General features: G+C 43.3%; 1 protein-coding gene across 7 annotated transcripts; it reads left to right on the top strand.

The window, feature by feature from the left end:
• Positions 1–15,543: 15,543 nt before the first annotated feature.
• On the top strand, positions 15,544–21,817 carry sgsm3 (small G protein signaling modulator 3). 7 transcript variants are annotated; one of them, XR_007486635.1, is made up of 22 exons: positions 15,544–15,795; positions 16,903–16,991; positions 17,106–17,191; positions 17,365–17,428; positions 17,653–17,864; positions 17,938–18,045; positions 18,157–18,300; positions 18,401–18,596; positions 18,696–19,141; positions 19,218–19,400; positions 19,469–19,624; positions 19,707–19,761; positions 19,835–19,884; positions 19,974–20,126; positions 20,196–20,266; positions 20,426–20,474; positions 20,557–20,642; positions 20,744–20,866; positions 20,941–21,001; positions 21,098–21,197; positions 21,367–21,417; positions 21,515–21,817. XR_007486635.1 is itself a non-coding variant. In XM_049744077.1 (22 exons), exons 2-21 carry the CDS (start codon positions 16,985–16,987, stop codon positions 21,176–21,178), a joined length of 2,259 nt encoding a protein of 752 aa, XP_049600034.1. In that variant the 5' UTR covers positions 15,554–15,795; positions 16,903–16,984; the 3' UTR covers positions 21,179–21,197; positions 21,367–21,817. The 7 variants fall into 7 exon arrangements, 6 of the variants coding, with proteins under 6 accessions (XP_049600030.1, XP_049600028.1, XP_049600031.1 ...); XM_049744077.1 differs by having other exon boundaries at positions 15,554–15,795; positions 18,696–18,841; positions 18,911–19,141; positions 21,101–21,197; positions 21,367–21,817; XM_049744073.1 differs by having other exon boundaries at positions 21,367–21,817.
• The last annotated feature ends 23 nt before the right edge of the window (positions 21,818–21,840 follow it).

The raw sequence follows: 21,840 nt of genomic DNA, 5'->3' as shown, positions 1-21,840 counted from the left end.
ATGAGTCATTAAAGCGACAGGTCCACCGCGAGAGCTAGTTGTTTAAGTTGAACGCTAGCAAACGTTTTGCCCGGTGTGAAGTTTTAATGAGGAGGTTGACAGAACAAGAGGTCGGTGATGGATGGATGGATGGATGGATGGATGGATGGATGGATGGATGGATGGATGGATGGACGGACGGACGGACGGACGGACGGACGAACGGATGGAATCTCTTTCTGTGAGCTAATAAGACGTTCATCTTGCAAAGCTGCTCGTCATTTTTCAAAGGAAAGTGTTTTTTTTGAATGCCTGCAAGGGCCGGAAGGATGATGCTGTCTGCGTGGCCCACTTTCGCAACCTGACAGAGAGATTAAAGACCAATGTATCATCATGAGAGCAGGTTGGACGTTACCATCCAATTAGGGTGAGCTGTGCCAGTTGCTGATCAAAACGTTATACTAAATGAAAGTTTGACCTGTAATCAGCTTTCTCCCACTTTTCCTTTCTTTCATCTTTCTGACCCGCCAACCCTCTTTTCATTGTGCCAAACTCCCTGCAGAGAGTTATATAAGACAAAAGGCACTGCTGACATAACCCATATTTCTAAATATCCATAACAGGGCAGCGTCCACGTTAAGATCTTTATCGCTAAAGGATTAGTGGAGCGGATTAACCCTTCACTGGCCCTTCTTGGTTTAAACTAACGGTTGATCCGCACCGCTATCTCGTTGAGCCTTTCCGCGCCGACCTGTCTTTGCATGTCAAATGTTTTTACACGATTTAACTCGTTGGACGACAACAGACGTCAAACAACATGGCATGCTTTCCTGTCGAATGGGGGTCGCTTAGCTATTAGTTGCATTGCTGTTTTCTTTTCGCTAGCTACAAGAACAATGGACTAAAAAGGCAGCCACGGGATTTAAAAGCTTTCGGCGGCACGTGCAATTACTCTGAATATTCGGTGGCATTAAAAGTGTGTCAGCGGGTGCGGCTTAAAAAGCATTAAGTGCCATTTGAATGTCCTTTGGTGGCGTTACCCCTCCCCTCCCCATCCCTCCCCATCCTTCCCTCCTTACGCCATAATCCTCATGTTAGTTCATCACACCTTGCATGCTGCGTGGTTGTTAAAGGTGGAGATTTTCTACTTTCATAATCCGGTGTTTATTATTTCATTGTTATCTGCCAGATGTGAGCGCTTGAGTCGGAAAATGGCCCTCTGCTTGTCTATTTTAAATAGGACGTTACAACGATACGCGGGCTTGTCTTTGCTGTTGCCACGGAAACCCCCGAATCAGTTTGTCCAGTCGTGGCAGTCATTACAGAAAATCCCGAGTCGCAATTTTCTTTGTTTGACTTTTCCCCCTTTTCAAAAAGTGTCTTTACACTAATAAGTTCTTCCCTCTATTAATGTACAACAATATTTGAAATCCAATTCCACTTGCGTACAGTTGCCAATGTTCCACACGACACAAATCACATTTCCCCTGCAACCTTTCAGGCTCATTAAAACCTGTTGGAAGCGTCTTCTTCATTTTTAATGTCGAATGAGCATTCAGGATTCTGTCAGATGTTTTATTCATTGTGCTTAAATATGAATGGTAGATGATGAATTTTGGATGTGTTTTTAGACACATTTGTTCCATAGACTTGAGTGACTGCACTCATGACGTGTATCTGCTGTGTGTGTGTATTGCGTCATCTTTCCAGTAAAATTGTCTTCATCTAATTAGTGACCTTCCTGGCACCACGACACAGCCAGCCAGCCTGAAAGCGCCGCTAGAAATCCTCACAGTGATCTTATGACAGTGCCAATGCAGTCAGTGTCTTCGAGAAATCACACATTTCAAAAAGATGGATCTGGGCGCTTAACTCGAGCGTAATGATGTCGAAGACCCCCCCCCAAAAAAAAAAAACAACCCACATTTGCGATATGAGCATGAGTATGCCCGTGAGCTTTACTTGCAGCTCTGGTGCATGTTGAGCCAGTAGCAGCTGTTCTTGTCACAACACGAGCGCACCACGGCCGTTAGCGTGGACCTAATTGTACCAGTAAAAGCGTTCAAGCGCACCAGAATCTTAACATTGATCCTCCGGACTAATAAAGGTGCGGATCAATACACATAAACCAAGGAGCACGCCGAAATACAATTCTCAGGTGCGGGATTTGTGCATTTCCGTACGAGGCCCTGAGGAACCTCTCTGTCATAACAGCCATCACTACTAATTCCCGCCGTGAGACTGAAGCAATCATCTGATCATTAGTCATTTTGCCACCAGTGGATCAGTGAGGGATTCAAATTGGAAACCTTGAAATTGCTACCAAAGGTTGGCGCCAAATGATTTGGGTTTATGTTTGTTGAACTTGAATTAGAGGTCTATCCACTTCTATCAAATTGATAAGGCTTCAATTTTGATAACAAGTGACATTGCATGGTTGGAAACGACACAATGGAACCCACTCGAAAGAAATGATAGTTGGCAACAATCTATGACTCCTCGCAGCACAGCACGTAAATGCAACTTATATCGGAAAAGAAAAGCCGAGATATCTATCACCTTTGTAAAGCGGCAGATAACCGCGGTATCATCAAGGACGAAGCAGAATCCGATGACAAATATACCAGCAGACAATCCAAAAAGAAGAATAAATGTATTCATGTGACTAATGGTACATTTTTCATTGTTGTCAGCGGGTTTCAAGGCGATGATCACGCATCCTCTGCAATTTTCTTCAGGATGATAGCACCATTCATCGAGCGTATGAAAACAAACGTGCATCATCCTTTTATGCTCTCCACAACACATCACTTTATTATATTTTTTTTTTTTTTTTAGGCTCGTGCTGATACAGATTGCGATGAATCGGAAAAAGATACAGATTACAGATTATTTTTTTTCATATATACAATATAATTGTATTTATTTATTATTTACATTTATATATATAGTATATATGTAGTTGTGGGAATGTTTTTTGATATATCTCCCTCGATTGGGCTTCGCGGTAGCAAAGGTGGTTGGTTGTGTGCTCTGTATGGTGTTTGTGTGCTGTGTATAGTTTATTCTACATGACGCACTATGGAAGCCTATTCCCTCCAGAGCGGACTCTGATAATTCAAGTGTGACAAGCATTGAGAATGGCGCTGTGGGTTGTTGATTTCACTTCTCTGAGCTTTGGAGCCGCATTTAGGGAATACCATTGTACGGCACAAAGCAGCGCCATGTTTTGCCGAGCGTTTCATTTTATTTCTTTTTAGTTTGCAATATATGGCATTCCTTCCCTGCAGTGCGCTTTCCTTTCCTCACCATCCCAATCACCTCTCGTACCTCTGCGACTGACTGACTGAGTCACGCTGCCCGAGCGGGCGGGCGGGCACCGGCGACAATAACACATTATTGAGAAAATCATTTTTTCCCCCTCGATGCCTCTCTCGGCTCCATTTTTACACATGATTTGGAGAAAAGATGACCCGAGAAATGATTTTATTTTTGTGAGTGTATGCACGGAGTAGATTCTCAGCCCAATGTATTCTCCAGCAAGGTAGTGAATCCTCAAGGTTCCGCTGGTACTGAGTCAGCAATGTGCAAATGAATCCTTAACTCGTGGTAACATGAACACTATCGGATTTCCTTTTTTTGAGGCCTAAAATTGACATCAGAAATCATCTTATAATCTGTATAGTTTGATGAATTGATCTTAAGTCACACGAATGTACAGGATGCCTAACATGCGTTTAACGAGCGGCCCGGCCCGTATTTCAGACACCCCTTGTTTAACATGTCAATGATTATCGCAGTGTGAATCACTCGTGTGGTACTTTACCTGGAGGTTGACTTCTAATGGGGGAAGGAATATTTACGCACTGTGTACATGTGTGCAAATAATGGCAAAGTCAGTTGTCATTCTGCTACTTTTCGTTTAATGGACTTTGAGGAGGGGCGGAGCCGTTAGTCACCATTGCTTGTTCAATGTGAACGCACCGGCGTCCTCTAAACAATCATTTTCCACTTGATATGACTTCTAATTGAGTTCTCCTACCATAGCTGAAATAATGACTCTCAATTATATTGTGATGTGGGAGTCGGATATTTCCCCGCGGAGATGACTGTAACCTTTTTCTTATGACTATTTTAACAAGGAAAGCTCGGCTTTCATATTCATTTGCTTTCACGCCGTAGCTTGGCTTACTGGAAAGGCAACCGACGCTATTTGGAGCACAGCACCAGGGACTAATGGGTTCAAAGAATGCGGGCGGGCAGCCGAGCGATTGATCTGTTCAAGTGAAGTCGGCAGCGGGATTTTGACAGCAACGGGGGTAGAATACGCCACGCAGTCTACGGCAAAAAAAACCCTCTTCACTGTTCTGATACGGCTACGAATCTTAGTCGGAATATGCCGCTCGTTTTCCAAAACACAGCAGCGATCCGAATCCCAACTTCAGTTTCGCATTTGAATGACATAACCTGGAATCTTTTTTTGTCTGCTGCATGTTCCAACACGACTAACCTTTACCTCGCTCTCCCAAGCCCGGAGAGATGACCTCCCCGGGAGGTCAGGCCACCGCCAGGCCTGTCATGCTCCACTTGGAGCTCATCACGCTCAGCTGACAGCTCGCCGCAGACGACGACCTTGTTGAGCGTGAAGATATTTGGACAAACAACTGCAAAATTGAAAATGGTTTCCTTCGGAGGGCCATGATGACTGTTAATAAATGACAACTCGTTTTCAAATCAGACTAGTAAAAACGATTTTAAAATGATGCTTTTTTTCAAGTGAAGACAAATTGCAACTTTAGTAATGACGCACAATTCGTGACGTGGCGGGCCGCATCTGGCCCCCGGGCCTTGAGTTTGACACCAGCGCCTTACTGCATCTATTTGTATGTACATCTCATAACGAGTGAACCTTTCAGCCACCTCGGCTAGACCGTATTTGCTGCATGTCCATAGGGTGGAGCAGTAAAGATCCAGAACATGAAAAATTCAGGAAGGCCTAACCTTTCCTAGTACCTCTATCAATTCGTAATGCTCCAGTCCTCGTGCAAGAGTGCAATCTGTGATTAACTTCAAAACACCAATTGGGTAGAATTGAGTCGAGAAGGAAGTCAAAGAAAAAAGTCTTGATGCAGGAAAAAGATCATTACGATAATTGTATAATAGTGGATGCGATGTCCTTTTCCTATTCTTAAGCCGGATCATTTTTTTCTTATTGTGTTACACAAATATTAACACAGAGCATTTTCTTTTAATAGCCAGTGCCAAATGAAAGGATGAATGTCAGTCATGCAAGGAATGATGATGGTTGATACATGGAAAGAATGAATAGACGAGTGAAGCTTTGATGAGGGAGCGATTGAAGAGGGCTTGAGCACTTTTCCATCCTCTCAATCTGCTCACTCGGATCAATAAGGTGCTTTGAAGGCTCGTGCGATGGGAGGAAGGAGACACAGATTGAACATGGTGGCTCCGCTGGAATATTAACTCCTCTTGCCAAATCTCTTTCTGCATCATTCACCGCATCTTTAACATTTCTTGAAAGGCAATTTAGCGCATGAGCGGGTCACAATAAGTCAGGGCATGGCGAGCGTGAAGGGACAATTTCAGACTCTCACGTTTGCTCGGGCAGAATATTACAAGAAAGCATAACTAGGCGTAGTTCGTCATTCATTAAGGTTCATATGAATTGGGACGGACAAGTTACAGATGGAAATGGGATGAGGTCAAAAGGTCAACTAATATTGTGACTAATGACGGATGATCACCTAGTTCCCTGACATTATTAAAAAGCATATTTTTTTTTATTAGATTCTTGTTGTAAGGCATTTATAGACTCACCCAGCCGACCGACCACACTCACACACGCACACGCACGCACGCACGCACACACAGAGTGGGCACAGAGGTTCCGCTATCGACTCCCTGGAGCACGTCTGTGTCGTAACGAATGCGTTGCGACAGAAAACCTGATTCACAACAGCGCCCCAGGGCGCTCGGCTTCTGCATCGAGCGCATACCACGGACGAAATTTTCAGAAAGGGAAAGGGCACCTTAGCGCACTCATCCCGCCGCTGTCATCGTTTGACTTCTTCGAATTATCTTTACGCTCGGATTCATCGTCTGAAGTCAAGGCCCGCCGCCGATTGTCACCGTGGGTTACGCCCTCGGAGGTCTGAGTGCAAACGTTCGGCAATCGGAGATAATAGAAGGCCGGTGCTTCTTGGATAACTTCATGTTATGTCTCTGTTGACGTGTCCGCTAGCGGTTCTAGTCGTGGTTGTCGGGCTAATCCTATTAGTGACTCACTGTCACTCGTGTCAAAGGTAATAGGATAAACTCTACATCTCGTTTTGTCTCAAGGCGCTGATCATTTTTTATGTTTCGACACAACTAATATATCCAATTGGTGCGACACGGACACACACACCACATCTCACAGGCGCTTCTTGGTTCTGCTCTACTTTGCCAGGTCCATTTGCGGTGGAAGCCGCATCAATCTGCGCCGGCGCAATCAGACGGGCTAGCGACGTAAAATCGAGGTTTACAAAATAAAAGAGCCTGGCAGACTCCTGATCGTATAACGCGTTGCTACATTATAGTGACAAGCGCAGACGCCGGCTTTGAAATCAATGGCGGCTTTTCATCAGACCGTTGACGACTATTGACGACACTTACCGCGACAATCAGGCAAGAAGTGAAATCTTCCACTCCAACCTTGCCGCCGCGTCTCACAACACTTCAAATAAATACGCGAGCAGACGGGAATCCGCTGCGAGCCATGCAAAGTGCATGAATTTGCATCAGGGCGCAGATATGATTTGGCTTATTTGACGATGCGTGCACCTCAGGGTGATGTTTGCCGGCGTGCTTGACTGCTGCTTCCAGTTCAACTTTGTGATTTCCCCATAGTAAACAGATCCGTATAATGCGGGCGGGAATACACGGCAGCATAACACCACCACAAGTGAACTATTTATTTCCTTTTGGGCTCACCGCATGCGAATAAAGTCAACAATCAGGAATCAATTACAGTCTGCTTCCCCACTGATGCACTGCAAGGGAAAAAGTGTCAGCCCTGATGTTTTGATGCCCAGCATTAACAGCAATGGATTTTTTGGATGGTCCAGGAAGAAGCGGATTGCGTTGGCTTCTGTGGCTAAATTAGAATAAAACAAATAGTTGGAAAATTTTAGAGACTACTACAACAGAGACTCTCCACGCTTAGCTTTTTAGTCAAATGTACATCCAAAATTAAAGATATAGTTAAGTATTGCTGTAAAAAATACCCTTTTTATACTATACAGAGAACCATTTTTGGCTTGGCTCATATGAGAAGACATTTTTGATAGACAAGCTGATAGGCTAACTCTTCGCCAATGATGCAACTCACGGTAAATATTTGCAAAACCCCGAAGACTCTGCAGCAGTTCAGCCGTGTTTGGCGGTACTCCAGCCAGCTATACATCAGTGTAGATTTAGATTTTCTCCTTAGATTTCAGCTTCAAAGGAAAACAGGAACCCGATGAATACGTTAGCATAAAATCAATCCTGACAAATATTTGGAGCTTTTCTGAATTCTTCTTGTGTTGTACTTGTATTTATAATATAACATCCAGGCATTGTTTACTTTTCCAACAGTGTTACTTTTTCACCTTTGCTAATTATTGTACTTTTGCATAGGGGTGGGGGATTTTCATTTTAAGACAATTTCACAAAGGTGATACTGGCAGAAGCAGCAGCAACGGCGGCGGCGACGTTACATTCTTGTACAGTACATTTATCTCTGCCGTACATGCCGGTGAAGCTGAGAAAAACGCCTTGCGCCCCAAGCTATTTTCCGGTATTATATAATTTGGAAAATAGCTTCTGCGGGGTGGAATAAAATTAATGTGCATGCTCTTTTTAAATGTGATATTAATGCTATCCTTTCTACTCGTGTTGTATTCTATTTCGATCTGGTAGGAAATTGATTTTGCCAACCGTCGTTAAGCGTAAGAAATATCTCCGTTCTAATTCCGATACATGTGACAATAAAAAAAAGCAGATCCATAGCTGGCTTTTTCAAATATAGCAAAGTGCCCACACACCTTTTATTTGAATACTGAAAGCAAGCATACTTGATCTATGCAAAGCATTTCATAGGAAGCAGATTAAAATAATGCTCTGGGTGTGAATTGTGGCATATTTCATATCATTATCTTGCTGCTTCAGCACTTCTAATAAAAGTAAAGCTAGCTGGTAAGAGTCAGCTTTAAATTTTATGACTCGGTGCCGGGTGCTCACCTCTCCTTGGTCTCTCGGTGAAAACGGATAAATCAAAAAGTGCGCGTGTGCGTATTGGAGGGTATTAATCTGGCTGCTGGGATTTACCTCCTTGCGAATGTCCATGAATAAACTACATGCTGTTTACATTTTTTAAAATCATTTTGACGGAATTTTTGCATGGCTTGTTTTCCTTCATTTGCAAAGGTAGCAGCAGTCTGCTGCGAGCGTAATTAAACATTGATGATCCGATTTTTTTCTTTTTTGACAGCCCTGCAGAAAAAAAAGACTTTCTTCAACGTACTAGCTGATTCTGCTTTTAAATAATAATGATGATCAAAGGTGAGCACTGCCTGGCTTTTAAAGGGTCATGGAAGACCAAAAACACACTCAAAGTTGTTCAAATCAAAACTTTTGTAGTTTGTTTTAACATGGACGCCGGCTGCTGAATGATTGATTTTGCTTTATTCAATTTGCCAGGGATTTATCGATCGACGCTGTCGATGGTTTCACATTCGAGGCGTCGCAATTGCATCGACGCGTCCTTTAGCTCACCTGCTTGCAGTGACAAGCGTTTTCCCCTTACGGGATTTTTCTCGCGCTGCCCTTCTTTGCATCCTATTGACATTCTTCATGTGTAGCAGGAAGGTGAGTCATCGGAGCATAGCGTTGGCCGGCTCCTTATCAAAAGTCTGCACAAGAGGAGCAGATAGGATGGAAGAGCAACCATTTTGACACAGTGAAGACCTCCACTTTGGAACACAAAAGCAGTTGCATGGTAAGAATATGCAAATATTTGTGTCGTGCAAAAACAAATGGGGGCTTTAAAGTTAATGAACGAGATTTCTTGTCCAATAAAGATGTTTATGGGAAAAAAATAAATAAAACCAATGGGGCTATTATAAGCTAATATTGTGTCATACCAAATGACATATTTTGAAATATTACTCATCATGACTGTACATCACAGTCGAACATTCTGGGAATATGTATATAGTGAGTTTCTTTTTTTTATTTTATGAAAGCAAATTGCTTGGCTGAGATGTGCTCATTTGGTCCTCAGTGGTCTGGTCACATGTGCTGAGTAAATGTGATGATGCGTACGGCCAATGCCTAATATGCTATCATGTCAATTGGAGAAGAAAAATCCTGGCGGGAAGCACAGAAAATTACGGGTGTTGTATGCAGAGGGACAAATTAGAATTCAAAAGGCTTCTATTCTGCCCTTAGTGGAGAAAATGTGTAGTTTTGCCCAAGACATTATGATGTAAATCTGCGCTTGTCCATGCGTGACTGCATACGAGCGCAGAAGCATCTCTTTTCTTGATTGCAAGGATATGCGGCATGTCAAGGTTATTTATTAAAATATAGACTTTCAATATTTGATTTCCTGAGCTGAGGCTTCATGGAAAAGTGAGGCGGGGAGAGAAGTGCCTTAAATATTTGATCAAATGCAGGTAACTCATACGAGCTTGAAGATCACTTCAGGTTTTGAAATATGTCGAGGAAGCCAAAAACTTCAAACCCTATTTTCGGCATGCCTTGCTGAAGGCTTAGATCTGAGAAAAAAAAAAAAAAAGAATTCGGCTAAACAAATAGTGTTTAAAAATTCATCTCAGGCACAATTAAAGTTCAAGAAAATTTTCAATTGTAACAAATAATGAAAGAATGCTCCTGTAAAAGATTTTCTTCAATTTTTCAACTTTACAGATTCCCTTTTTACAGCAGTGTTGATTATTATTTCATTATTAAGTGTCTGTTCAGTCAGATAAACAAACACAGGGTGTGTTTAGTCGGAGCAGATTTTAATGAAGCCTTTGAGGTAACATTTCAGGCAATTCTTTTTTTTTTTTTTGCAATCAAATTGCCCTCTAAATACTTGATTCCATTTGGCTTATTTTGCGATAACGTTTCATTTCTCCAACCGACGTTGGCAGGCTGCGGCTTTATGGAACACGTGTGTAATTTTCTTCTGATCTTGGGACCGGAGGGGGAAATCATGGAGGCGCGATCTGGGAGCCTTTCTAAAGGTTATGAGCTTTTGCTCGTTTCCATATACCCCTAGCAGCCACTCAAGCGTATCAGAGCACACTCTAAAGTCTTTTCTCCCAACGCACGCACACACACACACACACATGAGGAGGCCCGGCCCGGCCCGACCCGGCCGGCTGCATTTATCAGCTGCAAGAGTGTTGACAGAAGGTGCACTGCAGTGTCTCTATCAGTGCCACACCACTGATCAACACTTCCTCCTGATTCTTATCTGTGGAGCACACACAAGATTTCCATCTGGCTTGTGACTTCAAGTGGGCATAGACTGATAACTTTAATTCATCCATCCATATGCTCAGAGTCAGTTTAGACTAAGGGGATGGTGCTGTTTTGTGTTTTGGTTGAGCATCTTCCATCTTCAAGATTGTGTTGCGTAAGCTTTATTACCTCCTTTGCACAAGCACGAGTTTCGAATTGAATTTCATCGCCCAGGTCTGATTTTCATAATGGCCATGCTTTTTATCCATTATGTCCTCATCGCGAGTCGGCCTCGCAAACGGGTACAAACGACGTTGTCAACACGGAATGTACTTAAATGCGTGAAGCGAGGACACACCCCGAGCCTTTTATCCTTTTAGCTTGCAATCAGTGGCAGATATGAACCCCGCAATGACACATATATCATGATTGCAATTCCGCTCATTTTTTTTTTCCACTGGCTCTCTCTCTCTCTCCGAGGGCTTTAATGTTCCCCTCTGCCTTTTGCCTCTTGACTTTTATGTTGTGTATAAAGACTAATGAGTTGGAGGAGGACAATCTATTGTGGCGACCAGCTCTATCCATCTCAGTGTATGAGAAAGCATCGAGCGCAACCCACCCACCTTTACTTCATCAAACAAAACAAATTCCAGTTAAAGTACAAAATCTTCATTAGGGTTTTTACGCTGATGTTCATCAATGTGCATCGTCCCTATTCAAATAAATAAATAAATAAATAATATATCAAATAAATATATAAAGATCCAGCTCATATAATGCGCAAGGCCATAAGAGCGTAGCTATGCGGCAGATTGTGATGATCAAGTTATGCAGAACTAACTCGACTTTGATTCGAGCAGAGAAACTATTTGTATGAATGTCAGTGCATAGATATGGAATGAAAACGCCATTCGTGTAGAGACGGTAGCGCTCAACAACTCCTCAAGTGCGGAACATTGAAGGACATACTTCACGTGAGGTCAACATTATTTGTATCAGATGGATTAGAACGACCCATACAGATAAAACTGAATACAATACATATAAAATATATATAAAAAAAAAATCTGCATCGCCAAATAAGGTAAACTAGCAACAAGCTATGTTAATGGCTGTACCCATACATTAACAAATGAGCTCTATCAACATAAAGTGCAAAGCAATTAACATTTATAGTAGCAATAAAGTCATTCGGAGCCCAGTCTCGTAAATTTCATTTGGTTATTAGACCTAACATGTACCAAAACACAATTGCAGGTTTTTATCCTTTCTTTTTCACCCTGTGATGTCTTGCATGCTCAATTGAGTGGCCGCCGAATGACATGGAAAAAGATTAAAAAACGCGTCTGCACTTTTTGATTATGGCCCGCAATAGTTCTCCGGAATAATCTGAAAACAAAACAAAACATACTACAATGGCTGCAGCATCCAGCAAAAATGTTCACCGGCTTAAAGCGCTTACACACAAATAGAAGATTGAAGAAGGAGGTTCCAGGGATTTACGTCTCTGCGACATTCATTTATTTGTGTCGTTCACTTTGACAAATCGCAAGTGACCTCCCGCCCGCAGCAGATGAGCAAAGTGAACCGGACATGAAACACGAGCATGGGACTTGCAAATAAATACAGTAGTTGATGTTAGGAAAGAAAAGACATGCTTGGCCGCAATGTCTAACACAATTATAAGTCCTGCTTAATCACACGCTGGACTCGTTTTGCCTCAGTCCCGACCGACCTTTGAGTCCAGCCCGAGTGAGCCAACTGATTAGTCTGGCAAAGTCACATGAAGCAGACGTTTCTCAGAGGGAAAAATGACTTGCCTGGTGTGCTAATGTCTGAGGCCCGATAATGGGGGGGGGGGGACCTTGCTTCATGAGGAGAGCAGAAAGGAAGCAATTCTGCAATCTTGAAAAGACCAATGCGATTGAAATGAGTTTTACACCCAAAAAATATCATAACAAACACAATTTAGTGCGGGATGCAATTCAGGCTCCAATTTGTTGGCAATTTGGAAAATATTTCCTACCGGGGGGAAAAAAAAGCCATTGTCAAGTCAATTTTGTGGTATTTTGTGAGCGCGTGTATGGTGACGGACACATGTATTGGGACAGCAATAGCTTTCTATCGTACTAGAGTTAGTAGTGATCCAAGGTCTTGCACAACATGCTGCATTTTTTCTTTGTGTGACGTTTGCCAAGTCGGGTTTTAACAAAAGCTACAAACTTACAGGCCTTGACTGACTTTAAAGGCTTTTTTGTTTCACATGCAAAGCGATTACAAATTTCAGGAACCGGCAGTAAATTGATTTAGAAATGACACACATACACACACACACACACCAACTTTTTTAGTAAATTCTCATGAGACAGATCTCAGTCAGACGATCAGTCAAATAACTAAAGATTGCTTTCATCGCTTTCTAAACGCAAATGGAATACCAAAGTACATTCAGGTTCACAAATGTAAAATACATCTCACCCCGTATTATTCAGTCCATTTACCGCACTTAAACTTTAATTTGTACTTTTTTTACATGAAATCACAGAACACCCTAAGCTGGGAGTTGTCACATTTGTTCTTGATATGTCACTCCCCTCCTCAATTATCTTCCGGCTAAATTATTCAAAGCGGTCTTTGTGAAAATTGCAATGCTGACATTGTCACCCTTTGAAAATGACAAGTAGCGTCACCCTAAGTATGCCAACCTTCACTTTCACATTAATTGGCGTGTGCAATTCCATATCATTAACATGCGTATCCAATTTTGTCCAACTCACAGAAGACGAGCCTGGAATTCAGATTGGAATAGCTGAACGCTAAAATGCAAAGAAGCTTTTCTCTCCTCCCAACCAAAGTCTTCTTGGAGTGGGTGCCCTTTATCTTCAATGCAGGAAAGCTCCGCTGAGACTGGAGGAACATCTGCGTGATCCAACCCAGGAGAGCCAGCCCGCCTTGGCCTATCGTGACTTTCTGCGCATGAATGATGTAAACGATGGAGACGGAAGAGCAGGCGGGCGTGGTTGGGGTCACCCGAACATCACACTTGCGCGCATCTGTAATCTGCTTTGGCCATGTTGATGTAAATGAGGCCTTTGCTTGATCTAAATAGGCGCTAAATTTAGTTCATTACTGTATATTTGCTTACGCTAGCTTACGTGCACACATGTCTAAATTATGCATGTGAATATACACATGAGGCTCAGAACCTCCTGGTGCCCCCCTGAAAGAAATGCACAATGATGAATCTTAATGATGTTTCTTTTCTTCTCTCCTTTAACTGATGACAAACCGCAGTTTCTTTGTGATCATTTGTTTCCTACAATGAATGCCAAGAGCGCTCCATATTTTCATTCATTCATCACTGGAACAATGATGGTCTCTCACACATACACATACACTGGTCTTGCTCATCCTCTTATCTTTTTCAATCACACTCCTCTTATCTCAGGATGCTTTCTCTCCATTACCTTCAATGCTGCGTGTGAGTGCCTCTCTTCTCATTCTCTTCCTCCTCTCACTGCTTGTGCCTGACATCATAGGAACCGCAGTGTATGAGCCATTTTTTTTTCCCCCCTCGTCAGTCTACGTCACTGTATCAAAAATGACACAGGTAGGTAGCCAGACAGATGAGGGATAGAGCGGAGGGAGAAAGTGACAAACCAAGCCACAGCCACACAATATGACATGCAGGAGCTCTGCAAGCCGTGGGCAAGGTCGGCTTTGGGCTGCAGCATTTTTATTGATGTGACTCACTGTGGCATGGTGCAGCGAAATGAGTGTTCCAGCAAAGCGAGGGGGGTTAAAATAGCCGAAGCGCCATTGTGAAAGAGTCAAGAGTGCTGGGGTGGAAGCAGAACGGGAGGGAGGGAGGGAGGGCGATTTAAGATACACACTCACCAGCTTGTGCATTATTATTCATACGCTGGGTTCATCTGCACTAATGAAATTCTACACAAGAGTTGCATGAACAAGTCTTGCCTTGCTGAGGATGAGGAGCAGTCAACATGTTTGTTAAACAAATCGTATTCTTGTTTGCAGGGGTGTTGATCTGCAATGCATCGTGAGAGGGACACGAGCGTGTGAGCCAATGCAAAAAAGCACAACAAATGAATTTAAGGTTTCCACTTCATGCAGTAAGTAATGGTAAACAAATATGATTGTACTTCTGTGATTTCTATTTTCTATTACATTGCTGACGTTGTGTTCTCTGCAAAACATTAACTCGCACATTGTATTTCACGTGTGATGGTTTGGAAATATGCGTGGAATGTGGTATCTTATGTTTATTATTTATTATTATCTCTGTCAGCTGGAGCCAAGGAGAGCTTAGAGCGAACGCACTAGAGACATCTTGTGGTACAAGAGAGTATGGTGCAACATTAATCAGCAATGACGTTCATCATAGTCATGGTTTGAGTCATTTGCCCCCCCCCCTCCTAAAACTAGATCTTCTACTTCAATCATTATGCGCAAAAATTATATTTTTATATATTATATATTCTAACACAAGCCCTATTAGTACCCACCCTTGGGACAAAGGGAGCCCGAAGACGTGAAATTCAATCTAGGTATTAATAATGATTTCATCACCAAACTTTGTTGATATAATGAATGCAAAAGTGAGTGGCTTTTTCTTAAATGAACACTTTACATTGCCTTAATTTCTGCATTTAATTATTATGCATTGTGCTTTTTTTAACTCTAATGAATTCATAATGAGTCGCTTTGATAATCACAAAATATTATAAATGGAAGAATGACAATCAAAATGAAGAATAAAGCCCCTTTGTAATATATAGCCCTTATAGCATGTAATATACCACAAAACGTGATCCTGAAATGGGTTCATCTGTGCCAGAGGTTAATGATCAGGGTAATAAATCATTGTTTCACGTACTCCCTGCAATGAGCTCACGTCATTGCTTTTTGGCTTGTGTATTGACTTTTCCGACTTCGTGAATGGTATTTGAACGCACCTCCTTAGCACAACGGCGGAAATGAATGAACGATAGATTTGTTGTGTTACGTCACCGATTGCTGCGCGGAAGGATACTCAGAAGACCATGTCACAACGACGCGTAGTTCCGGGATGTGGGACTATTTCTTCGGAATGGCAAAGAAGCGCGTTGAAAAGTGCAAGGATACAGCGGAGTTACACGTTGCTAGCAGGTGCATAATGGTGAATTTTCAATTCCTTTGAGAGACGTCATGATGCAACAATCGGCATTTTCATCTTTTTGTTCATGGTGAACAAAACGTTTGCTGCTCACTGCAAGCTTATGTTTCCGTGAGACGGATGACACGGTAAGTTTGGATCGCTCGCATCCTGACACGTAACTGCTAGCCAGCCATATGCTGATGCTACCTAACAGCTGACAACTTGGCTTATGACACGCATGCTACTTTCTTTAGTGGTTTCTTCTTTGTACTGTGACACACAAAGTGTTCAAAATAAATATCCGTGTGGTTTGCGAGAACGGATAGGCATGAAATAAAAACGAACGCTATATTTAGCAGGAGTGAGACTGTTTGACGTCATCTGGGGACCTAGTGTCGTTTGACGTCATCGAGTGATGTTCACGAGTGGGGTTGCTTTTGTAAAATTGAGTGTCGTGTTTTTCTGCAGTCTTTGTTCCAAATAAAGTGACACTTAAAAGCTTGCCGAGCTATTTTTGTAACTATACTCCTGATCTGCAGCCTGTTTTGACGTCACGGGTCAGTTCTTTTGAAATTGCGGACGGTGATGAGGAAGTGCAATATTTGACTTGTGCATGTGTCTTTAAGTGGACAGAAAAAAAACAAAAAAAAAAAAACAATCTGGCCTGAATATGACCGTGCAGCTGAAGCTAAACATCTTGTTTTTTGTCATTGTGTGGGTGGACATGACTATATGAAAGCATGAGTCACCAGTGCTGGGCTTACTGTGCAACAGTTTGTAGGATATGTTCTGTCCTATTGGATTTCTTCTCATGTGATTAAAGTGTACATCAGGACGTCTGAGTTGCACATTTCCTGAAGCTGCTTGGCCATCCTCAAATTGATTTCTCATCTCTCTTAAGTCCTAAATCCTCCTTATGATGCTGCAGAATGAATCATTTCGGCTGCTGCCTCTTGCACGTCACGCATTTCTTAATTTTGGGGAGCCAGTGAGGAGAAGCGACACGGTCAAGTCATTTTATTCAGGGAGATTTGTTTGCAAATTCTGCCAAAGGGCAGATAATATTACAAGAACAGAATGTGAAGAAGAGTTGCGGTTATCAATGAGCTTCTTGTGAGAACCAACGGCAGTCATGTGGTCACGAGAGGAGGTGCCCTTTCTCCTTCCAGCTCTGAAATTCGTTCCATCAGTCTTCATTTGTTGTTCAGCCGAGCAGCCAATTGAGCCACCTTTTGCTGTTTTTCATTAAGCAGATCCCGGACCTACTAGCGCCCCTGACTTGAGATTGAGCGCAGTCTTTGGGATAGGGAAGGCATCGCTTTAAAATTCAGCACCATGTCAGGTATTGTTGATTCACTTTTCAAACCGCACACACCCATGTTGATGCTTTGCTAAATATTTGCACGTGTTTGTTCAGCAGGCTTGTTTGTGATTGGATTTTTTTTTTTTATTCCAGGCACGTACACCCCGGCCCCCGGTGGGCCCTTCTCAGCGCTCACTCCAAGCATGTGGCCCCAGGACATTTTGGCTAAGTACCATCAAGTAAGCACATGACACCTCGTGTTTAATTCAGTGGCTTTGTTGTGTTCTATGAGCTGATCCCATTTTATTTAATTGTTCCAAAACAGATATACATATAATTAATACATTTGGTTTCAAAGCACCCTGTCACATTTTCCTTCAAATGAAATAAAATATTGTTTTGTGCTCTACAGAAAGACAACACGGAATTGAATGGACTCAAGTATGATGAGTTTGGCTTCAGAGTGGACACAGAAGGTGGAGACTTATTTTTTTTTTTTTAGTTCCTCTTAGTCTGTCTGGGGAATATTTCTTGGAAAATGAATTTAGCTTCAAATTTGTTTCACTAAATTAGAATGTACATGTGACGTGCTACTGCTCAGTATGTCTTTCTGATCTTTATCCACACTCATTATTCAGACTTTATAACGTGATTATTTCATTTGGGTCACACATTTCTAATTCTCCCCACCCCCCAACAGAGACTGACGATCCCAGTCCTTGGCTCGGCACTGAAGGCTCACCGCAACACGAAAACCCGCAGCAGAGGTTGCGCTGGCAAGCCCATTTGGAATTCACGCATAATCACACAGTGGGCGACCTCACCTGGGACCTCATCGTGCCCGTCCTCCCGCGCTCCGAACGCCTGCGGACGCTCGTACTCGGCGGCATTCCTCATAGCATGAGGCCGCAGGTCGGTGGCTTGTGCTTGGTCCCCCCCCCCCCCCCAAAATGGAAGATTTCAAGATGTGTTTGCTCTCTGCCAGTTATGGATGCGTCTGTCGGGAGCCCTGCAGAAGAAGAGGACCTCTGAAATCTCCTATAAAGAGATCATTAAGAACAGCTCCAATGATGACACCTCCACATCTAAACAGGTGCGCTCCCCGAAATGTGGCCTTTGTTTAGCGTAGCGTGAATGAAGGATGACGGTAATCACGTGACCTTTAAAAAAAAAAAAAAAATAATAATAATTCTCAATCGCGTAGATAGAGAAGGACTTGCTGCGGACCATGCCCACCAACGTGTGCTTCAGCAACCTGACGAGCGTCGGGGTCCCGAGGCTGCGACGGGTACTTCGAGGCTTGGCCTGGCTTTACCCCGACATCGGCTACTGTCAGGGAACTGGAATGGTGAATGTTTCTTTTTTTTCCACTGTCTACTTATCTCGTCTATCTGGACCTCCTCCACCTCATCACCCCCCCCTCCCTTTTTTCTTTCTTTTTGCTTTAGGTGGTTTCCTGCCTGTTACTCTTCATGGAGGAGGAAGACGCGCTATGGATGATGTGTGCCCTGATTGAAGACCTCCTCCCTCCAGCGTACTTCTCCTCCACCCTGCTGGGCGTCCAAACGGACCAGCGAGTGCTTCGTCAGCTCATCGTTCAGTACCTACCGGCCCTTGACCGCCTTTTACAGGAGCACGACATCGGTATGGCTCGAAATGAAGGAACGCTCCCGAGAGCGCTTTCAAAACATTTTTTTTCCACCTCATAAGATGACTAAATGCGTTTGCTCCCCGTCCGTTTAGAGCTGTCTCTGATCACGTTGCACTGGTTCCTAACATCCTTTGCCAGTGTGGTGGACATCCGTTTGCTCCTCCGGATCTGGGACCTCCTTTTCTACCAGGGCTCCTTAGTGCTATTTCAAATCACGCTGGGCATGCTGAAGATCAAGGTGAGCTCACATACCTTGAATTCTTTTCCAAAGGCGTTTTATAATGTAAGGCGTCTCCGTCCACCTCAGGAGGAGGAGCTCATATCGTCCGAGAACTCTGCGTCTATTTTTAACACTCTGTCCGACCTACCGAGCCAGTTGAGGGACGGGCCGGCCGTTCTCGGGGAAGCTTTGAGGCTGGCAGGGAATCTGTCACAGGACGCCCTGGATGCTCACCGACACAAGCACCTGGCTTACATCCTCAACGAGCAGGCTCAGATGGATAGCGGGAGCGCGCCGCTCAATTCCAATCTCAACAAGGTCAGCGGCCCTCATGACTCAAGGTAGCGGCAAATAGTCGCATAACACACTTTTGCGTCTCCGTCCATCCGTGCAGGTGGTGCGGAGGCAGTCCCTTCGTCGAAAGTCCACGTTAAGCTCTCTGCTGTTTGGGGAGGATGAAGCCGAAGCTCTCAAGTCCAAGAACATTAAGCAGACGGAGCTGGTGGCGGCCCTTCGAGAGGCCATCACTCGCACGTCAGAGCATTTCCACTGTCTTGACCCGCGCCACTCCAGCACTGTAGGTTTGCGCTCGTTTCTTCTTGCGGAATATGAAGACATGACGACGAGACTGTTTTCACATTGTAGGAGCTAACCCCTGACTACTCCATGGAAAGCCACCAGCGGGACCATGAAAACTTCCTGGTGGTGTCCCGGAACCGACGGCGACGAGCCAAGGCTTTGCTGGATTTCGAGAGGCACGACGATGACGAGTTGGGCTTCAGGAAGAATGACATCATCACGGTGAGATTGACACAATTGATAACCCTGAAGAAAATAGTTGACTGAGACAAGCTGTGATTATTATTATATTTCTTTTTTTCAGATTGTCTCACAGAAGGATGAACACTGTTGGGTTGGGGAGCTCAATGGCCTTCGAGGTATGTGTGCAGATTTGTGCTCATATAAAGTTCCACCATCCGTTATTTAACATAACTATACTGCTGTCGACAGGCTGGTTCCCCGCAAAGTTTGTGGAGATCCTCGACGAAAGAAGTAAAGAGGTAGATCATTTTCTTCAAAAAGTCATTCATGTCTTATGTTTATATGTTTCTTAGTTGCCATCATCTTGTGTGTGTGTGTGCGCGCGCAGTACTCGTTAGCAGGAGACGACTCTGTAACAGAAGCTGTGACCGATCTAGCCAGAGGGACTCTGTGCCCGGCCCTGAAGGCCATCTTTCTGCACGGCCTGAAGAAACCCTCCATTTTGGGCGGGCCCTGTCACCCGTGGTTATTCATAGAAGAGGTTATGGTCGATTCCATCCCGCCAAATTACAGATAATGTGGCACCATTAACGTGGTTCTCCCATTTCAGGCGGCCAGCAGAGAGGTCGAGAGAGACTTCAACTCGGTCTACTCCAGACTGGTGCTGTGTAAAACCTACAGGTAAACAAAGACACACACACACACACACACACACACACACACACACACACACACACACACACACAATTGGGCTGGATTTAGCTGGAAATGACATCATAATAAAACATTCTTTACTGTTGTAAATTTGAATTCAAGGAAATGTTTATTTTTTCTTCCCAGGTTAGATGAAGATGGGAAGGTTCTAACACCAGAAGAGCTCCTATACCGGGTGAGTAGTTACTCGATATATAGTATTGGTTGAAAGACTTGTCGGAAACTTTAAAAAAATATATCGTTTTTTTCTCATTTAGGCGGTGCAGTCGGTCAACATGAGCCATGACGTCGCTCACGTTCAGATGGATGTTAAGTTCCGGTCTCTGATCTGCGTCGGCCTCAAGTGAGTTCACACGTGCAGAAATTGATGGATTGTTTCGAATAAAGTAAAAGATGATACCAAGCTAAATCAAAATATGCTTTTTTTATGACTTCCCCCGACAGTGAGCAGGTGTTGCATTTATGGTTGGAGGTGCTGTGTTCCAGCATGGCGGCCGTCGAGAAATGGTATCATCCGTGGTCATTTCTACGCAGTCCAGGATGGGTTCAGATTAAATGTGAACTCAGGTCGGAATGACAACAAATAGAAAGAACATTTTGCTTTATAAAAGTAAACAAAAAGTTCACTTCTTTTCCCACAGGGTCTTATCAAAGTTTGCCTTCAGTCTTTCTCAAGATTGTGAATTACCGGAGCAGAAAGAGGTAAGCAAAAAAATAAAAATAAATAACAGCAGCAGCTAAGCTTTTTATCTTTGAGTTACTGTGTGTAATCTGATGCTTTTGCTTGTGTTCTCGGAGAAGGAGCAGAGGCCGCTGAAAGAGGGCGTGCAAGATATGCTGGTGAAGCATCATCTCTTCAGCTGGGACATTGACGGCTAGACAAACTGCATCCGAACTGGTGTGTGCTTGTGTGTGTGTGTGTGCCACTTTTTGTCTGATTCTTGGACACACTATGGACTTAAATGTTGGACAACGGTAACGCATTTCAATAGATGACCCGGTTACCATTAAGGTCACTGGTTTGTCTGTGCATCACGATGCATCCTATTTTCTTTTCTTTTTTTCAGTGTGGTTTTGAAGGGTGTTTTGTAAATGTTTTCCCATGGAGGTCGAACAAGGTGAGCATGAAGTACAGAATGATCTGTATCCACTGGACTGCAGCACTTTATTTCAGCCATTTTTTTCCCCTCCCCAACTTGTTTATTATTGGCACAGGAGGGAGACTGGAAGGACATTTTCTTGTGAAGTGCACCTGCTGTTCTTCTACAATTTAACTATCAAAAGGCCAAAACAAAATATTCCTTCAAGCTTGTAAATGTTAAAAAAAAAAAGTATTTTCAGAGAAAATTTCGTTATTGCAGATCACACTACGTGTTTAAATCCTAATGTTGCACATGCCAAGTTTAGCCTTCGCAGATTGTGTAATATTAAATGTGCACTACCTGAACAGTGGTAGCCAACACTGCACGGTAAAAAACAATGTTGTCGTGCAATCCAAATAAATGTTACCTCATTAGATATTTGTTTGTATACATTTAAAG

Source organism: Syngnathus scovelli, chromosome 16 (assembly GCF_024217435.2).
Source record: "Syngnathus scovelli strain Florida chromosome 16, RoL_Ssco_1.2, whole genome shotgun sequence".
In the NCBI taxonomy this organism is placed as follows: Eukaryota; Metazoa; Chordata; class Actinopteri; order Syngnathiformes; family Syngnathidae; genus Syngnathus; species Syngnathus scovelli.
This window is presented reverse-complemented; position numbering and strand designations above follow the sequence as displayed.

Excerpts from the sequence above, each read along its gene's own strand:
- sgsm3 (XM_049744073.1), top strand. Across the intron at positions 18,301-18,400 it reads ACTGTCAGGGAACTGGAATG|GTGGTTTCCTGCCTGTTACT; the intron begins GTGAATGTTTCT and ends TTTTTGCTTTAG. Across the intron at positions 20,127-20,195 it reads CGTGGTTATTCATAGAAGAG|GCGGCCAGCAGAGAGGTCGA; the intron begins GTTATGGTCGAT and ends CTCCCATTTCAG.